This window comes from Geospiza fortis, unplaced genomic scaffold (genome assembly GCF_000277835.1).
Source record: "Geospiza fortis unplaced genomic scaffold, GeoFor_1.0 scaffold744, whole genome shotgun sequence".
NCBI lineage: Eukaryota > Metazoa > Chordata > Aves > Passeriformes > Thraupidae > Geospiza > Geospiza fortis.
This window is the reverse complement of record NW_005054617.1, coordinates 419,782-438,666: the sequence shown is the minus strand read 5'-3', so window position 1 is coordinate 438,666 and position 18,885 is coordinate 419,782. Positions and strand designations below refer to the sequence as shown.

Below are 18,885 nucleotides of genomic sequence, written 5' to 3'. Positions count from 1 at the left end.
GAACAGAGCAGCAGCAAGAGCCAAACCCCAGTGCTGGCTCACTGCATCTCTGCCACCCACCAGGAAACCCAGAACCTCTGGGATAAATTCAGTATATGACAGGAGACTTTCCTCTCATCTGCCTTGGAATAGAGTATTTAATGTTGTGTTTAAGCAATGTTCTTAAAGTTATTCCCCAACTTACAAGGTAAATTATTACCTTTTTCAGGAAATCCAGTAGAGGAGACTTCGTATTTTCTGCTGATCGTCTGGTAGGTGAAGAATTTGTACTTCTTGATATTGTACTGTAACTCTTCCATGAAATGAGTCTTTCAGACAGAGGAATGGTAGTGTGACAGCAACTTTTCTACCCAAAGGAAATTGCTGTGTGACTGCAACTTTCTGTATAGGGACTTCTGTTCACTGTTTCATCTCAACAGGTTCCAGAAACCATGGTGTTACCAGCCACAGCTACTTGAGGACAGAGACCTGTAGTAATAAGAAAATTCTGTTCAAAAACAGATACACAGAGGTTGCAGATAATTGAGTTTTAGTTTGAAGCAGCACTTTTGATCTTGTGAACAAAGCAGTACAATTTCTTACAGCCTGGATGTTACCAGTTGCTTGCATGCAGCAGTGCCTCCTAGCCCTTGGTGTATATTAGATTATTAGCTCTGGGTGCATCCACATGGAGCATTTGTCTTTAGCCATATGGTGGTTACTGGCAGGGACAAAGCAGTTTGAAGTTTTCACATGTTTTAGTAAGAACAAAGACTGCTGGGAGTGTAGCCTTTATCTCTTTCAAATTACAAGCTTACAGAAAACCCCAGCACTTGCTACTGCACACACTTGTGTCCACAAGGGTGTTTGCTTTTTGCAAGTCCACTCTCATTAACAGAGGGAGGTGTTTTTTCCCTTCCAGCATAGTCCAGAGACCTTTCACAGTTACAGCCACAGCAGGCAGCTCTCCTGTGCTGAGCCCAGGCTTAATCCAGGCTTGCTCAGCTCTAGATATGACCACAAAGATTGTGACTGCAGTGCTGTTTATCTTCATGGCTTTCCCCTTCTTGAGGATGTTTCCTGCATTCCAGTACCTTACTGTTAGTGTGAAGGACCTTTTTCCATGTACCTTCTCACCTTTCTCAGGTGTCCTGTCCTGTTCTGAGGCAAACACTGATTTTTTTCCCCCTCTCATTGCTGGAAGCTGCAGATCCAGGCAGTGAGTTCAGGTCCTTGCAGCAATGTCCTCTATGGGTGGCCAGCAAAGCCAGAGAGCCCCTGTGTGCTGCAGCTCCTTGCCACAGAACCTGCTCCTCTGTTTTCCATCTTGTGGGAGGAATTTTGCACAAAAGAATATGTAGCACTCTCATTTTCTGAATATTTTTCCTAGGTGTGACAAAGAACAGTTATAATTTCATGTGGAATTTGGTCTCTGCTAAACTTGGCAAGGTGCAAACAGTTATGACTTGCCATGTTTGTCACCCAGAGAGCAAACAGAGCTTAATGGCAAGAGGCAATGCATGAAGAAAAGTGTGGGGTTATAGGGGAAGAAAATACACCTTGTTGCAGGGAGGAAATGAGAATGAAGTTAAACTTGAGAAGGAGAATGAAGAGAATGAAGTGAAAGTGCCTTGGCAGCTGTTAGGGGCAGTGTCTGCTGAGGTCTTAAGGAGAGATTCTAAAGGGTGATGGATTTCTGGGGGTGCAGTTTTTTCTTCTGGCAGTTTGTTTCACACATAAGGGGATGACTCAAAGGAAATGTTTGAAGGTACTTGTGAGAAAAAGGAGTTAATGGGTGGTGGAGGTTGGCAGGGAATGTCTGAATGCCACTGCCAGGGCTGTGATCCTGAGGCTGAAAGAAGTGAGGTTAAAGTCATGAGGAGGAGTCATTTCAAAATGGTTTGAAATGCTGAGTGCAAAGAGATGTACAGATGCAGAGGATGCTCTGCCTCCTCTTGAGCTTCCAAGAAAAGCCACACATAATGGGTTACAGGATTTTCTACCTTGGGACCAAAGCTTTACTTCCTGTTTCATGAGGGGCTGTAATAACACTGGTTTTATCTTCTAAGCAATGGCAGCCACCTCTCTGGGAAAGGAGCAGCTGCTTCTTGGGGCAGGAGAGAAAAGAGGAGGAAATTAATCCCTGAGTGTGGAGGTGGCAGGAGGCACAGTGCAAAAATAAATGTTTTATCAACACTGACAAGTTTACAAAGAATCCTTCCAGCCTCTGTGTATAACACTGATAAGTGTAGGGAGATCACAGAGATTATTTGACCATGAGACCTTTACTGGATTACTCCAAACTTTTGGCAGATTGGATGTGGAGCAATATCAGCACTACAAGCAAGATGAAAAAGGCTTTTCTTCCAAACCTGGCAAATAGGTTGTCTTTTTTTTTTTCGTGAATTAAGTTCAAAAACATAAAATTGGGTACAAATGTCCCAGAAACTGACCACAACCTCTGAGTATGACTGGCACAAACACAGCTCTGAGAAGAAAAAGTTGTACTAAAATGACTAAAAATACCTTGAAAGAGAGATGATAAATGTAAGGGACCATTTCTAGCAGAGGCTGCTTGTGTGCCAGGAACTGGGGCAGAATGGAAGGACAGGAAAACCTTCCAGGCTGCCCTCTGCAATAAGAACTGCCTTGAAGTGAGCAGTACACTTGCTCCATCCCAGGAGCATTGCCTCACTCTCCATCCCACAGTGAATTTTGAATAATCAGTGATTTTTTTTAGTTAAAGCTCTTTCTTGGCAGTAGCTTTCCTTGAGCAGTTCTGGGCTGAGAATCTTTGGCTCATGAACAGAGAGAATTCTCACATCTTTAATCCCCAGAGCCTCCTCCAGGTCACTCATTCTGGCTGCAGGTGGATGTTTGGTTCTTTGCAGGGCAGCACCAGGGGAGGGCTGGGGGGCTCATGAGCTGCCCCTCCACCAGCAGCACCTGGAAACCAGAGCTGGGAGGGGCTGGGAGATGGAGGTGATAAAGAGATTCTGACTTGCCTTTGGGCACTGGTGGTGTGTGTGCATTGCTGCAGCTTCTGGGGCTGTTCTGGCAGCCCAGCTGCAGTTTAGTCCTAGAAACAGGGATGTGAAAATAGAGCCTGGCTGAGGGGGAACTTCACCTTTCCCTCACCAGGATTTCCTGTCAGCAAATGGAGTTACATTGGTGCCCCACTTATCTGTTGAGAATAATTTGTCTGTGAAGCCTCTGCCTACCAGATGTAAATAAAATCAGTTTTATGATTGCTTATGAACCCCTCTCTTTTCCCAGTTTTGTTCTGCAGTGCCTTTGTTTGATTTGTGGCCAAAACATAGGCCTCACCCCCAAAAAGTCTCTAAATTCTAATTGCTGTTAAAGAGACCCTTTTAGACCCTTTGGCCTCACCCAGTCCTTGTAACTACTACTGCCATGTCGTGCCTTATCTCCAGAGATAACAATCCCTTTAAGCTGACCCATCTCCTTGGTTCCACAGATCAGACTCGTGGTTGAAGAGGGACTGAACCAACTGCCCTACACAGAATGTACTGTGACCACTCCTACAGGTATGTGGGAAATCACCCCTGGCCTGGGTAGGACTGGAGGTGGAACTGATACCAAAATACAAAGAATTATTTCAAGAGTTACAGAATATCCTGAGGTGGAAGGGACTCAGAGGATCATTGAGTCCAATTCCCTGCTCCTCAGAGAACAGCCTAAAACTGAAGCCTGCAACATCCAGATGTTCTTTGAACTCTGACAGACTTGGTGCCTCAAGCATTTCCGTGGGGAGCTCTGAGGAGATCAGAGTGACTGTCCCTGCTGGTTTAGAAAGCTACAAGGCACATAACAACACAACTGAGCAAAACAGTCAACAGTCGTTTCACTGAGGATTACAGTGGCCTTGCAAAACCATGATGAATATGTGTATGTGCAAGAGCAGTTCACCTGCCCACACCACAGCCTTGAACTGAAACTGCTGACATTTCACATGCCCATCAAGGAAAAAGTGCTTGGCACAAGCAGCTTTGCTTTGCCAGCCTAAATCTGGCCCTGCAACTGGGGCCAGCTGGGAGTGAGGATGAGCAGGAAATGCAAAGTGGCACTAGAGAAAACCATTGCAGGAGCTGTGGTTCCTCCTGTAAGGTTACAGATCCTCAGGTGTGCAGTACTCAGGCAGCAGCTGAGTGCATCAGCAGGTTGGGGGGAGTGCTCAGCTCCATGGTGTGACCCACAGCACCCTGTGAGATGCGCACCAGCTGAGTCCTGTTCCCCCTGAGAACTCCACCTGAATTCCTGCAGGGTGACACTCCCACTCTGCAGGGAAGCATTGGTGTGGCTTTATTACACTTAGAGAAATGATGAACTGCAAACCCTCAGCTGTGGAAGCAGAGTTCAGACACACCCCCCAGGAGCACCATCCCTTACCTGTGCTCATTTTTACATCAAACAGCAGTGGCTTCACCTTTGGTGTCACATCTGTTCCCATCAGTCAGTGACAGACCAGGACCATCTCCTCTCTGTCAGAGAGGGCAGAAGGGAGCAGCCACTGAGCCCTGGTTTCTTTCCTCACAGGACACAAGTATGAAGGAGTCCGATTCGAAAAGGGAAATTGTGGGGTCAGCATCATGAGAAGTGGTAGGTGCTGCTGGCTGCTGAAGGACTCACTTTAAATGCTTTGGAAACCTGGAAGCAACTTCCTTTCAAAGATGTACAACAAGAGGTTTATTCAAATTCTTTCTTTGCTGTCCTTGATAAGAGAATGTCCAGGAACACCTCCCATTAACCTTTAAGGAGCCAAATGGCTGGCACAGCTCTCCTGTGGCCCCTTCCCTGGCGCTGTTCCCTGAGAGGGGCCAAGTGCCCTCCCCTGTTTCCCTCCTGTGCCCAGAGCCAGGGCCCCACCCCAGCCACGCTCCGTGGGGGCAGAGTCCCTGTCAGTGCCCAGTGCTGGGCAAACCCTGGGATCTGGGCTGGCAAAGCAGCTCTGGCCCCACACTCTGCCCCACTCTCTGTCACTGGGGTGTCCCCAAACCCCACCTGCCCTCCTGACCTTTCCAGCTCCGTCCTGTGAGAGCTCAGCACAGCTGGGAGCACCACACCCAGGGCTCGGGAGCACCCAGGAGACTCAGTTTGCTGTGAACAGGGGAAAAGGGGAAGAGCTTTAGGTGTTTTAATGCTTAGAACTGTGCAGCAGCACAGGGGGTGGGACTGTCCCTTGGGGACTGTGACTTGGGACTGTCCATTTGGGACTCTAATTTTGGGGACTGTTCCTTTGGGACTATCCCTCTGGGGGCTGTTTGGGACTATTCCTTTGGGACTGTCAATTTGGGACTCTGATTTTGGGGACTGTTCCTTTGGGCCTGTCCCTGTCCCTGTAGCCCCTTGCCCAGAGTCACCATGTGCTGCTGTGTCTGTGGTGCCCCTGCAGGGGAGGCGATGGAGCAGGGCCTGCGGGACTGCTGCCGCTCCATCCGCATCGGGAAAATCCTGATCCAGAGCGACGAGGAGACGCAGCGAGCCAAGGTGTACTACGCCAAGTTCCCCCCCGACATCTACAGGAGGAAAGTGCTGCTCATGTACCCGATCCTGAGTGAGTGTCAGCACCCACAGCCGGGCTCCTCTGAGCTGGCACGGACTGACAATGTCCTCACTGGGCTATGCTTGGGGTTTCTGCTTGACTGGGGACAGAGCAGGGAATTGATCAGGCTGTGCCAGGACAGAGAGGACAGCAAGGAATTGGGACTGTCCATTTGGGACTCTAATTTCGGGGACTGTCCCTTTGGGATTGTTCCTTTGGGACTATCCCTCTGGGGGCTGTTTGGGACTATTCCTTTGGGACTGTCAATTTGGGACTCTGATTTTGGGGACTGTTCCTTTGGGCCTGTCCCTGTCCCTGTAGCCCCTTGCCCAGAGTCACCATGTGCTGCTGTGTCTGTGGTGCCCCTGCAGGGGAGGCGATGGAGCAGGGCCTGCGGGACTGCTGCCGCTCCATCCGCATCGGGAAAATCCTGATCCAGAGCGACGAGGAGACGCAGCGAGCCAAGGTGTACTACGCCAAGTTCCCCCCCGACATCTACAGGAGGAAAGTGCTGCTCATGTACCCGATCCTGAGTGAGTGTCAGCACCCACAGCCGGGCTCCTCTGAGCTGGCACGGACTGACAATGTCCTCACTGGGCTATGCTTGGGGTTTCTGCTTGACTGGGGACAGAGCAGGGAATTGATCAGGCTGTGCCAGGACAGAGAGGACAGCAAGGAATTGATCAGGCTGTGCCAGGACACACATTACTCAGCTGAGATTAAGAGTTAATATAAATTTAATTATATGAAATTTACCTTGGGAAAAGACTCAAACAGTATTTTTCTTATTCTGAGACATTTCTAGATTAATATTATAAGGAGTTTGGTGGGATGAGGTCACTTGTCCACTCTGATAATTAGGAGAACAAGGAGTATGTGCAGAGGTGATGCCTTTCCAGTGGGAAAGGACAGAGTCCTTTCAGTCACACCAACAGTACCACAGGTATTCTCAGACAGCTTAGGACAAGTTCATCAACCACAAAAACCCCTAAACCCTGACCCCTCTTTGCCCCTCAGGTACTGGGAACACGGTCATCGAGGCTGTCAAAGTGCTCGTGGAACACGGGGTCCAGCCCAGCGTCATCATCCTGCTGAGCCTCTTCTCCACACCTCACGGTGAGTGGGGGCACAGGAGTGAGCACAGCTGTGTCTGTGGGGACAGTGCCAGCAGTCACACAGGGGACAGGCAGGGCACAGCTGGGCCTCTGCCATGGCAGCATCGCTTTGCTCAGAGCAGGTTTGGGGTATTTTTGGCTGAATTTTAAGACTGAGCAATGACAGCACCGTGTTTGGTGTGGGCAGTGAGGAGGGGACTGAGTGGCAAAACTGCAAATGGGAGAGTGTTCCTAAGAGCAGGAGTTTGCAGCCCTGCCAGTGCATGGCTCACAGAGCAGTGCCAGGCCAGCTGCTGTTCTGTACCATGGAATGTGGGGGCTGCTCCAGCTCCAGAGCAACACCAGGAGTGGGAGCTGAATGGAGCTACAGAACTGGCCTGGCTGCAGGTTAAAGGTAGAAAGGGCTGTAAATGAGGAACATTTGCTTCTCTGGGAGGAAAGAGGATCTTGTGTGTTGTCTTAGAAATTGGCCCTGGCAGAAATTGCTATCAGAAAACTCAGCTGAGCTGCAGAGCAGCCTGTAGCCACTTTAATTGGGAGTATGGGTGTATGGGAAAGGCAATTCCAAAGAAGAAAGCCCCAAAACAGCAATCCCCTGAAGTCAGGCAGTTTTCCTCATAGAAGGTTAGCTAAGGCAGGAACAGGAAGAGGAGACAAGCACAGAGCCTGACTTACTTTTGGAATGCTGCTGATCACAATCTGACATGGGCTGAAGCACTGTAGTCATTATTGCCTTTGCTGTCTCTTCCAAGGTGCCAAATCCATCATCCAGGAATTCCCAGAAATCACCATTTTAACTACAGAAGTGCATCCTGTTGCACCAACACACTTTGGACAGAAGTATTTTGGGACAGACTGACAGTCTTGGAACAACTGGATATGACTCTATGGCATTACAAGAGGTTTTTTTACATTTTATTACTACTGAGTTGGCTGGGGCCATGTTTAAAAAGCTTTTTTGGCCAACGAGCTTAGGTTAGTGCTGGCCTGAACAGGGATCAGGCACAGTGACAAAGCACTCTGGTTACACGGTCAAGCATCTCCATGTTGGGGCTCTGTCATTGCCACACTCTGCTTTAACCTATTTATTCTTCTCCAGCCTGTCTGTGGCCGTCTGCAAGAGCAAAATAAACCCAACTAAACCCCCGGGGAGTGTCCTTCATTTCTAGGGTCACTTGGCATCACTCCAGCCACATTCCCATTCCAAATCTCAGGGTCCTCCTGAGCAGCCATGTGGATTTTTGGTCTTTGGCTGGTATAAAAGATACAACTCTTGGAGTTTTGCCCTGCAAACATTATTCTCAAATGGTGAAACAGCCCTGGTTGTCTTGCTTAGGGCTCCTGAATCAAGAAGATTCCTGTTGCAGCAGAGGTGCAAACTGGGTGGGAACTGGGGGTGGGAGCAGCACTGCCTGTGGAAATTCTACACACACAGAACTTGGGGAGTTCTGAGAGACAAAACTTGTGGCTGGATCAGTCTCACCAACCCTTTAAATGACAGGAAAACTGCAGCAAAAATCTGGAACTCGATTTCTAGTCCTGTTCACGAGCACCAGAGCCAGAAGACAAGCCTGGCCCTCAGGGCTCAGCTGCCTTTCCAAAGCCTCAGGGCACTCATTGTTTGGGTCACATTAAACATCAACCTGCAGCCAAATCCCTTCTTTCTTTTTCTGGCATCAAACTGCTGGCCAGTACCTCCCTTACTGTAACTTTGGGGAAATTCATGAATACAATAGAAACAATTATTATTTTTAAATATATCCATATTCTACAATTGCAGGATTAGGGAATGTTGTCTCAAGTAATGTCCTTACCTCTCATCAGGTGAGTGGAGTGCTGAGGTCTGAGCTGCCCACACCAATGAATCTTTTTGTCACAGATGAAGAAACTTCCCTGTTCCAAGCAGTAATTCCAATTAATTAAAGTTGTGTATCACTTCCAGAGAGGGAGTGTTCAGCCCAAGCATAGGAAATAACCATTCACAAGTCTAATGAATTAGCCAAAAATGTTTTAATGCAGTCCTTGCCTGCAGTGCAGTATAAACCATAATAAAAAACAACAAAGCAGAACATACAGGATATTCAGCTGTAGAAACTGTACAAACACTTGGAAAATGCCAGTAAAACTCCACAGAGCATCAGCATAGTCAGAGCATTGGTCTGACAGTAAAAACGAGTATCCAAGGCTTTTGTAAAAACCCATTTGATATCAAAAGTCTCAATGCCAGCAGCAGCAGCATTAAACTCCTGAACACAACACCCCTAAGGTGGGCAGCAATCCTGCTGTGACATTCCCTGCAAAATAATTACTTCCCATTGAATTAGGGGGAGGGATGTGTATTAAACCACCAGTTCTGACTGGAACACCCAGCCCCAGGCCATGCTAGGCTCCTAAGAGCAGCTGGATGCAGTTCCCACTCAGGGGGTGCTGCTGTGTCCCAGTTTTGGCAGCTCCATGGCAGTGCTGATCCTGCCCCAGAGGGAGCCCCCAGAGGGCTCCCCCTGACCCCCAGCAGCCCCTGCTGTGGGGTTCTGCTCCAGCCCCATTTGCCAGTGTGTGACACCCCCTGGCTTTCTGGATGACATTAAACCCTCCTGATACACTGACAACACCACAGCTCTGCCGTTCTCTGATCCTGAGATTCAGCTCAGTTCTGTCTTTGAGGGACCCCTTTGCACCACAAGCAGCATTTTCAGATGAGGAGCAGCCATCTGAGCAGGCAATTTTAAATTTATAAAATAACAAGACCTTTCCTACTTGCTGTGTTCCTAGCCCACAGTCCCCTGCTCCAGCAGTGGATTTGGAGTCACTCTGGAGTAGCTCTGTGAGTACAGCAGGAAGCCATTCCACAGTGTAGTTAATTCCAAAGAAGGATGGAGTTACATGAGAGCAGAGCAACCACAGTTCCACCTCCTCACCCCAGCTCTCAGGCACAGCCTTGTCCCTCGCAGGGAGGGTCACCTGCAGCAGCCCAGCAGTTCATGACATCAGCAGAGTTCCAGATGAACTGCCAAGGAAGTCCTGGGACACATCCTGGAGGTTCCCAGATCCTCCAGAAAAAGGTGGGGGAATAATAAACCAACACTTTCACTTTGGGCTTCTGCTTCTCTTACAGAGGGAAGTGCTGAGAAGGGGCTGCACACATTTTCTCCAGGTTAGAAAGGAGAGGGGGAGGCTGATTTTGTTGGGTTTCAGGCTTCCCGTGGGATTTAGTGCAAGGTTTAACCCAAGGAAGAGCTTCAGGAAGTACTGAAGCAGCAGGGAAGCTGTCAGGTGAGGTACCTGCATGTCCCAGGGCTGTCTGACAGCACTGCATGCAAGCAGGCATTTTTTTTCAAGCACAGCTGAAGTAAGAAGCAGACATGATCCCTTTATCCTTTTTGTTGGATGTTTTTGGAGTTGTGGTTTTTTCCCCCCTCCTTAGCATAATTTCTTATTTTTTAAACAATGGCTGTTACCCACTAAAGTTTTACAAATGCTGCTGTAAATCTTAAAACCTCACACAGAAAAAAATATTATTTTAATGAGCATGCAGGCATGAGCAACTTACAGGCTTGTATTTGAAATGTAAACTTACATTTTATTTCACAAGGTTTACATCCCAAACGGAAGCTGGAGAATGAAGAAATGAGGCTTTAGGAAAGAGAAAATGCAGGAAGTGGGATCCTGCTCTAAGCAAAGCCAGCTGGGCCTGATGATGGAAACCACAAACCAATACCTGACAAACAGAGAATAATTACAAATAAAATACATGGCACAACTGCATAAAATGACACCTACTCACCTTCACAGTATCCAAAAAACCAGCACAAGCAGCTCAAAGCTGAAAATATTTAACTGCATGTTCAGGAGGAAGAGAGAATAGTCCAAGTGGGAAGGAAAAAGGACAAGAGACTAAAACCCTGCAGCAGTGGGTGTGAGCTCAGTGTTTGTGACCAGGGCAGGGAATGCAGCACTGGGCAGGAAGAGCCCATGGCAGAGCAGTGCAGGGTCTGACAGACCAGAGCCCCTCTGCCATGCAAACACCTACAGTGATCTGAATCATCTGATCAGTTCAGGATGAGTTTAGGTTTGCAAGTGTTCTGTAATAAAGCAGAAGCTGATAGAATTGGAAAAATATCAATAAAATTGAGGTATTTTCAAGTACTATGGATCCATTTCAGAAATCTGTACCACAGGAGTCACTGAAATGAAAACGACCCTTTTGAGTTAATTAGCTCTGGCTTAATAAACAAGGTCAGCAGTGGCTCCTTCCCTTGCTAATTAAACCCTTCCATGAGTGCCTCAGCTCTGCACAGAGTAACTGCTCAGCAGAGTAACTGCACAGAGTAACTGCTCAGTACATCATTCTTCATAGCTAAATTCAGGGGGAAAATAGTAATTTTTTCCCCCCTTAACATTTTACATTCATATCACATGACAGACTTAATGCATCAAGTTGTGCTTTCAGTCCAGACCAGCATCTAGAACTACAGAGCTGCAGCTGGTGTGGATTTTGCTGAATCCATTCCTGTTTGTCCCAGGAAGCAAACATTCATTGCATAGTGGGATTTGGAAGCTTCCTGACTCTCACCAGTGACTGCACCCCACACGCACTGGGTACAGCCTCCTCAAACATACAGAGTGCTCCCTGCTTGAAGGAAAACAAGATTATCCTACTCCAAAAACTTCCAATCAGCAAGAGAAACCAAGTCCAGGTTCCTTGGGCAGGACTTGCTGGCCCAGGGCTGGACTTTGGACAACTGCACACAGAGAAACATCAAAGTGATGCTCTGTCTGGGGTTTTGTACCTGAATGGAAATGAAGGGGGGAGGTGAGGAGTGGCTGTTAGTGGTCAGTTATTTTAGAGGATGAGTCCAGGAGCAGAGGGATAACAATGGAGGCACCACAGTAAAGTCCAACAAAAGAGTTCCCTCCTTTCCCATGGTGAGATCACTTGGAAAAGCTGCTCATAGCTGAGCAAGCTGTAGTGCAGATCCAGTGCTAAGCAGAGAAAGCAGCTCCTGGAGGGGGTTGGGACAGTTCCCCTGCTGCCCCCACACTGCTCCAGGCTGGAGTGAACACCTGCAGCAGCCCCTGCAGCCATACACTGACAGCAGCACCAGAACTGAGACTCAAACCTTAATTCTCCAGGTTCCCTGAATGAGCTGCACCTACAGCACACACTCAGAGGGTGACAGTGACACTGGTGGCAATCCCTTTGGTTGCTCCTGGCACACAGAGGGCTCAGGTGTACCTGGAATGCTGGGCCACCAGCACAGGCAGTGCGAGATCCAGGCAGGATGAGCTGGAATCATGGCCAGCTCCCAGAGCTGCAGTGTCCTTGGTGTTGATGGGACTGGGGGGTGAATCCCACCCCTGGAATGCTGGGATGGAGGGTGCAGTCAGGGCAGGCAGGGCAGAGCTTTGATGATACAGCCCTTATAGCCAGTGATGATGGGGGAGAGCCTCTGGATGAGGATCAGGCCATGGAAAACAAAGGAGGTGCTGCAGTGGGTTACCCCTGAAGAGCTGTTTGCAGGTTAAAAAAAGCTATCACACACTGGGCTGAATATTTTCTCTTTTGTCACTTGCAGAGTGACCAGAGCAGCCTGAGGAACTTCTGCTTTCCAGTGCATTTACTCAGTATAAAAAGGACAAAGGCCAGGGTAAAATAAGGATATCACCTTAAGTGAGCAGAAGGGAATAAAATTAAGCTGCTCACTCAGACATGTGGGTTTTTCCCATTTTGTTCTGCCTCATTTTACACAACTTTTGGGTTTGTTTAACATTTCATGAAGCTTTCCATTATCTGATGTGTGGATATTGAGAAGTGGCTCTGAAGTGATAAATTTTGTGTTGTTCTAACAAGAGTTTGTTCCAACCACGGGAGGCTGAGCTGCTTTGAAGGAAAGGGAAGAGATGACCATAATTAATGACAAGAAAAGTGACTGAATAAAAGTTACTTGGAAACATTTAAAGCCCTTTCTCAACCTGAGCTTGGTACCTGTGCCACCACAAAGATATCTGCCTTAGTATGAGAAGACAAAACCTGATTTTCTGTACTCCCTAATGAGCAGTGCAGCAGCAGGAGCAGGCAGGGGAGCTCCTGCACAGCTCTGCTGCTGCCGCCTGGCACAGAAACAACTCAAATAATGGCAAGGCTGGAACCAGAGCCAAACCCAGGGAGGGCACAAGAACCTGCTCAGAAAACTCCTGTAAATCCACAAAAGCTCTGGAAAAATACACTTCAGCTGGCAGGATGAAAGTCACCAAATCACCTTCCTGGTTTTATATACAAGGAATTCAAAGTTTTTAAAGGCACAAATAGCACCTCTGTAGGTGCTAAATTCTGGCTGTGTTTAGCTGCCATCATCCTCTCAAACTCCCCCTCCAGAGCACATTTTACCAGGAATGAGGGGATTAATTCAGCTGCCACCTTGCATCACACACAGCACAAGGTCCAACACCAGATTTACATCAGAAATGCAGCTTTAGATTGACAGGAAAAACCCTTCCAGCACTCAGCAGCCATTTGGTGACAGAGCCACTCAACAGATGGGGCTCAGGTGGCTGAAGCAGGAACATTTTCAGTGTTCAGGGCCACCCTGAGGAGAGACACAAACCCACAGGAGCCTGGGCCAGCCCACCTTGGCCCCTCACAGCCAAATTCAGCAGTGAGACATCCCAGGGAGGTCAGCACTGCCACACAAACTGCAGAGGCTGAGGGACAAAATTCCATCACAGGGCACGGATCAGCCAGGAGTGAAACAGCTTCTCTTAGGGAAGGAACCCCTGCAAGGCTCTCCTGGCTCACAAAAACATTCCCTGTGGCAGCAGCAGCAGAGGAACAGAGGAAAAAGGGGGTTATTCTGTAGGCATCACCAACCTCACTCATCAGCTCCTTTCTCCTGTCATGCACAGCTGCTCCTGCAGTCACTGCCAACACCAGTGGGCTGATAAACACAAAAATGGGATAGAAAATGGTACTAAATGATCCTAGAGGCAGTACACCAATACTTTTAGCATGCACCTAATTCAGACAAGAATGATGGACTGGGCTGAATCATGCAAATTAAAAAAAAAGGACTCAGGTCTAGAAAAATATCCATAATCCAGCCAGCCAAGTCTCAGTTCCATTCCCCAGAACAAAAACAGGGATACACCTCTTTGACTGTAAATGCAGCAAAATGCAGAAACAAATCTGATCACCTCTTAGTGCAGAAACCCCTGAAGCCAGTCAGTGCACTGAGCTGGGAAGAAGTCTGAAAAAATTCAATATACCAATTGTGTCTTCAGCATTTTGGGGCTCAAGCCACCCCTGTGGAGTGAAACTCCAAACATGACTCTTGGAGCCAAACTTGCAGTGCATATTTCAAATTCACATCTTCCTTTCTGACTCTATGAACACAAATCTCCATCAAACACTGATCCAGGAATGAGATGATGTTTTAACCTTAGGAATTAATGCAAACTGGGCTGTCTGAAGTTCCCTTTTGCATTTTAGAAGCCTGCAAGAAGGATGCAAGAACACTATCACCCAAACTCAAGGAAAGTAACACCCCCCCTAAAAACGTTTTAAAAAATCTGTGGCCACAATATTCTTGAATCTTGATACTGGCAACGTGAATATTTTTATTTTCACTCACAGCTGCACATGTACATGTGCATGTTCAGCATTTTTGCTTTCAACACTCTTACATTCAGCTCCCAATTTAGTGCCAGATTTAACTGGGTCTATCTTGCATTGAGCTGAACTCACTCAGAATTTAAATACATTAGAAAATGCCACTTGTCAGAGAAGGTTGGAGAATCAGCCTCAAAATAAATAACCATCCCCAAGAATATTATGGCTTGGAAGAATTTAAGAGCTTGAGTCCCTGATGTTTGCAAAATGAAAAGGCCTTCGGAAACACACTTGCATCAACATTTGTACCTATTTTGAATAAAAAATAGATAGTATTTATAAAATAAAGAGAGCAGGCCAAAGAAGATTGGCCACAATCACTCTGTAAAATTGTTCTGTTAACTCTGTAACTTAAATTTATAAAGCCTTGGGACATCTGGACAGCAGGATTCCTGGAGAAGCACTCTGGAATGCAGATTCCCATCAGACAATACTTCAGGATGTTTTTCTCATCTTGAAGATCCACCTGTTTTCTGCCCCTCAAAACTGAAGTCCTTGCCAAGAGAAGGGATGTTGGCTCCTGAGAGAGAAGCTGAAATTTAAAGAAATACAATTGTGCAACCATAGCACTGCTGTTATGAGGGACTGAAGGATGATCTGGGCTTTGGGAGTAATTTTAAAGCCGTGAAGAACAACAGGAAAATGCTGATTTTGCCTGCCCTGGTGGGATGGCAGGATGCAGCCCTCACTGCTGACAGAAAAACACTCTGGGGAACAAGGCAGACTCCTACAATGTGCCAGCAGTGTGGAGGGGAGCCAGGCAGGGATCACAGGGCTCTGCCTCACCAGTCACTGCCTGCCTTGGAACTGAGAGGGGCAAAGCCCAGCTGGCAATTCCACCTCCTGCCAGTGGGACAGCAGAGGATGCTGCTGGAATCTCATCAGTTCCATTCCTCTGGGACAGAAGGACACTGTGCCCTCCTCACTGCCTGCAGCTCCTGGGGCAGGATGTGTGTGGGGCATCTCCCCTGTTCTCCAAGTCAGAGCAGGAGGCAGAGCAGGGAATGTTCTGGAAGCAGCACCTGCCCCAGCTGGTGTGGGACTCACCTTTTCCAGGGGAGAGAAAGCCTGGAGAAGAGTGACAGCTGATGTGACATTACAGGGCACTCCTGGTATCCCCAACTGCAACTTGGCTGTGCTGAGCTTCAGTTTAACACCTCACCTGCACCTTCCCACACCTCCCATGGATCCCAGAATTTCCATCCTGCCACTGTCCCAGCCATGTTTTCCAGAAGAGCTGCAGGGTTGGTGTCCTCCCCTTCCCAGAGTGCTGGTGGCTCTGGTGTCACCCGTGCCACACCAGCCCAGGGCCTCTGAGAGCCTCTGCTGCCCTTCAGGGCCCCTTGAATAAGGGATTTCTGGGTAAGCTGGAGAAATATTTTTCTGCTAAAGCCCAAACCTTTTCAACATCACCTCCCCACTCCCTGCAGAGCAGTGGTTTTGAGGGAAATAAAGAAAGAAACACTGACCTTTCTGATGCAGCTTTACACCACTGTGCTCTCACACTGCTATGTCTCCCTTTCTATGGCAAGGGATGAGGCTTCACCAGAACCTGTGAAAACCAAAGCAGTTGGAGGCAAAAAAATCTGGATTTCTCACTGAGAATACATTTTTCACTAAGCATGGAATTGTGTTTTTAAGGATAATTACAAACAAAAATAGACAACCACTTGTCAGAGAGAACTGAACAGCTGTTTTAAACAGAGATTACTCTATTATTGGCTTTATTTATTTCATAACCAAGTCACAAGCTTCAAAGCCACAAAGACAAATAAAGGTCTTGCAGTTTTAATGGAACATTTCAGGTCTTTCTGGTTAGACATTTTTACTGGTTTACCTCTGCTGTGTAAGAGAGAATCTGAATATTTCAGTTGAAAGGACCCACAGTGATCATCCAGTTCAACTGCCTGGAAATGTCTGTTATTTTATAAGCTCTATAAATTGGCACACTTCATATAAGCTCCAGACCACAGTCTGGGGTCTGATCTAGCCAAAAATCACCTCACTGCCAGCGTTTTCATATGGAAGAATTAATTATTTATTCATGGAATTTAAAGTTTGTAAAAATGGGAAGAAGCTCTGACTCATTCCTAAAGGAGTTATTTCAAGCATCATTAAAAATTCACAGAAATGCCATAGTTTTCTATTTTAAAGCCAATTTTGTTGGTTTTAAAACTCATTTGTGTTACCTTGTATAAGTACAAAAATGTACAGAACCGACCAGGGAGAGCAGGTAAATTTACTCTGGAAATAAAGCTGGACAAACTATAAAGCAGCTTCCTAAATGTATCCCTGAACTCAGGTGTTTGCATGCCTGATTTCACACACTGTCACAGGATAAATACACTCCAAAAAATCTAAATATTCTCCTCCTTGCAGGCACCACTTTACATCTCAAATAACTGGGCTGCATGCAGCAACATTTACATGAAAGTGCTCTCAGTTTGTGGCAACTTCACTTTCTCTAACCCTTGAAACATCTTTTAAGTTCATTCACCTGCAAGTAGAAAGTTATTGAAAAAAAGAAAGAATTGTTTCCAAAGCAGAGCTTATTTTTAGTCTGTGCTCACTAACAAGTCCCAGCTGCCCAGGGACTTTAACCAACACAGTTTTTTTATTTGATTCTCTCTTATAGTTCATTTATTGGCCACTGTAGATCAGGACAACTAATTTCACTAATTCCTTACCCTGAGGCTCTTCATCTATTCCATCCTCTTCCCACTGCTCCTCATTTGTCAGGAGAGGGTTCCGAGCTTCACTCAAGGTTCTCATGGGGAAAAAATGTCCATCCCCCTGGCTGCATGGAAAAGGGACAGAGAGACACTGCAAAAGCAGCAAGTGACTCTAAAAAATGACAATTTCTCTACGTTTTTCTGCAAAGTTTTCCCTTGCCAGTATTTCCCATGTTTACTTAAAATCATCCTTTAAGCTTTAAAAAGCACCATGTTTATCTTTCACTTTGGTTCTCAATTTTTTCAAGGTCTCTGCAGTACAAAAGTTGAAACTTGTGGCCTGGAATCAAGTAATTTTTAGCAGAAGGTAAATGTGCTAATTTGATCAAGTAATTTGAATACAGAAAAAAAAAAGCCCTGGATAAATGTGGACAGTTAGAAGTGACAGGGGAACTAAGGAAAACATTTATGTAAATTAAGCAATTAATAGGTATAAATTTTATCAATTTATCCCACAGATTCTTCAGGGCAGAAATCTCACTAGTGTTTGAGTGACACCCAACAGGAAATGGCCCCACTCTTACTGAAAGACACATAAAACCCCCACTTTCCTGTGACCTAAGCCTGTACACAAGATGTGAAAATCTGTAATTACATCAGCTTTTAGCAGGGTTACTTACCTAGAGGCAATAGGCAGCAACCAGAGCTTTTTTTCTTCCCCAAACACTTGCTGGAGATTCTTCACAAAGCCAAGATTGAATCCATTTTTATCTGGGCCATTTTGAAACACTGGAGCTGAGAAAGCCTCTGCAAACAGAGGCAATTTCAGTGGAAAAAAATGAAAATCAATGGCAACCACTCTGAAACAGGGTTGTGCATCCTGTAACCATCTAAAGACAACATGATTTAACAGATTATAGATACACAGCACTACAGAGTTTCAAAATAATGGTTTTCCCATTTTGCAAAGCCTGTAAAGACTTTCCAGCTGAAGGCAGGAATTTGGTTGTGCAACTGAACCCAGAGAACAGTCAAAGCAACATACAAGGGGTTTCATCCAGAGAATGGAGTTAAATGATCTTCCTGTGGGACTTGATGAAATTCAGAGAGTAAAAGTTTCTAGGTAAAAAAACTCTGCAGGATGAAGGAGGTTGGTGTTCAGTGCATATTCCAGAAGTGGCACTGCAGATTTAAATCACCTCATTTGCTAATGTTAGAATGAACAAGCACTAGGGGTAAACAAATGCAAATAAACTCTGGGTTCTGGTGGGGCATAAAATTAAGAAAAGAAAGGAGAGAAGAACCTTGAATGCCTTAGGAACAGTTTGATCTCCCTTCTCAGCTGCTGCACAGGTTTTGGGATAGATGAGCTTCAGTGCCCCATGAAATGACTTTTGAAGTAAAGAACTTGATAAAATCAGAATATTTGCTCTCTCTTGATAGTGTCTGTTTTGTTACAAAACTTTATCCCAAAAGCTTTGAAAGCTGAATATTTATCTGAGGAAAAGCAAAGAAACTTTGGCAAAATGATACTATTTTAGATGATAATTACTTTGATTTTACAGTCACAACTTCTTTGCCTTTGTCAGTAAAGATGGACGCTGTGTTTCCCAAGCTCACCAAGCTGATTGGGATGCACCCCAGTACAGGAACAAACCATTATTCCTGAAAAGCTGCACTCATTTCACAGCAAATGCAGTTTTACATATGCATAACACTTTTATAATTGGAATTCTACACTTTAAGGCTCTGGTTTCCCTAAGAAAGCTTTTGTCACATCAGCTAATAAATGCAGCTCATTTGCAGTGACAAATTTCTGCAGCTTGTACCAAGATCTTAAATCTTCCTCCCTTCATAAACCAGCAGGAAAGTACAGAAATAAAACAAATG

At 46.3% G+C, this 18,885-nt stretch overlaps 2 protein-coding genes across 2 annotated transcripts in view; one reads left to right on the top strand and one right to left on the bottom strand.

Annotated features, from left to right (window-relative positions):
* Positions 1 to 208: 208 nt before the first annotated feature.
* Positions 209 to 7,804, top strand: UPRT (uracil phosphoribosyltransferase homolog; the record flags this gene model as incomplete). The annotated part of the gene is made up of 6 exons (XM_005430310.3): positions 209 to 251; positions 3,458 to 3,527; positions 4,537 to 4,599; positions 5,393 to 5,554; positions 6,560 to 6,658; positions 7,410 to 7,804. Coding segments are annotated over 6 exons (544 nt in total), but the record flags the coding sequence as incomplete, so codon positions are not given.
* A 6,443-nt stretch (positions 7,805 to 14,247) lies between these two features.
* ZDHHC15 (zinc finger DHHC-type containing 15) overlaps positions 14,248 to 18,885 on the bottom strand; it is a 184,122-nt gene continuing 179,484 nt past the window's right edge. The window contains exons 9-12 of the mRNA XM_031064691.1: positions 17,676 to 17,802; positions 17,011 to 17,120; positions 15,793 to 15,875; positions 14,248 to 14,855 (exon numbers count right to left, since the gene is read on the bottom strand). Coding sequence (XP_030920551.1) covers positions 15,832 to 15,875; positions 17,011 to 17,120; positions 17,676 to 17,802 — 281 coding nt within the window. The 3' untranslated portion in view covers positions 14,248 to 14,855; positions 15,793 to 15,831. The remainder of the gene's footprint in view (positions 14,856 to 15,792; positions 15,876 to 17,010; positions 17,121 to 17,675; positions 17,803 to 18,885) is intronic.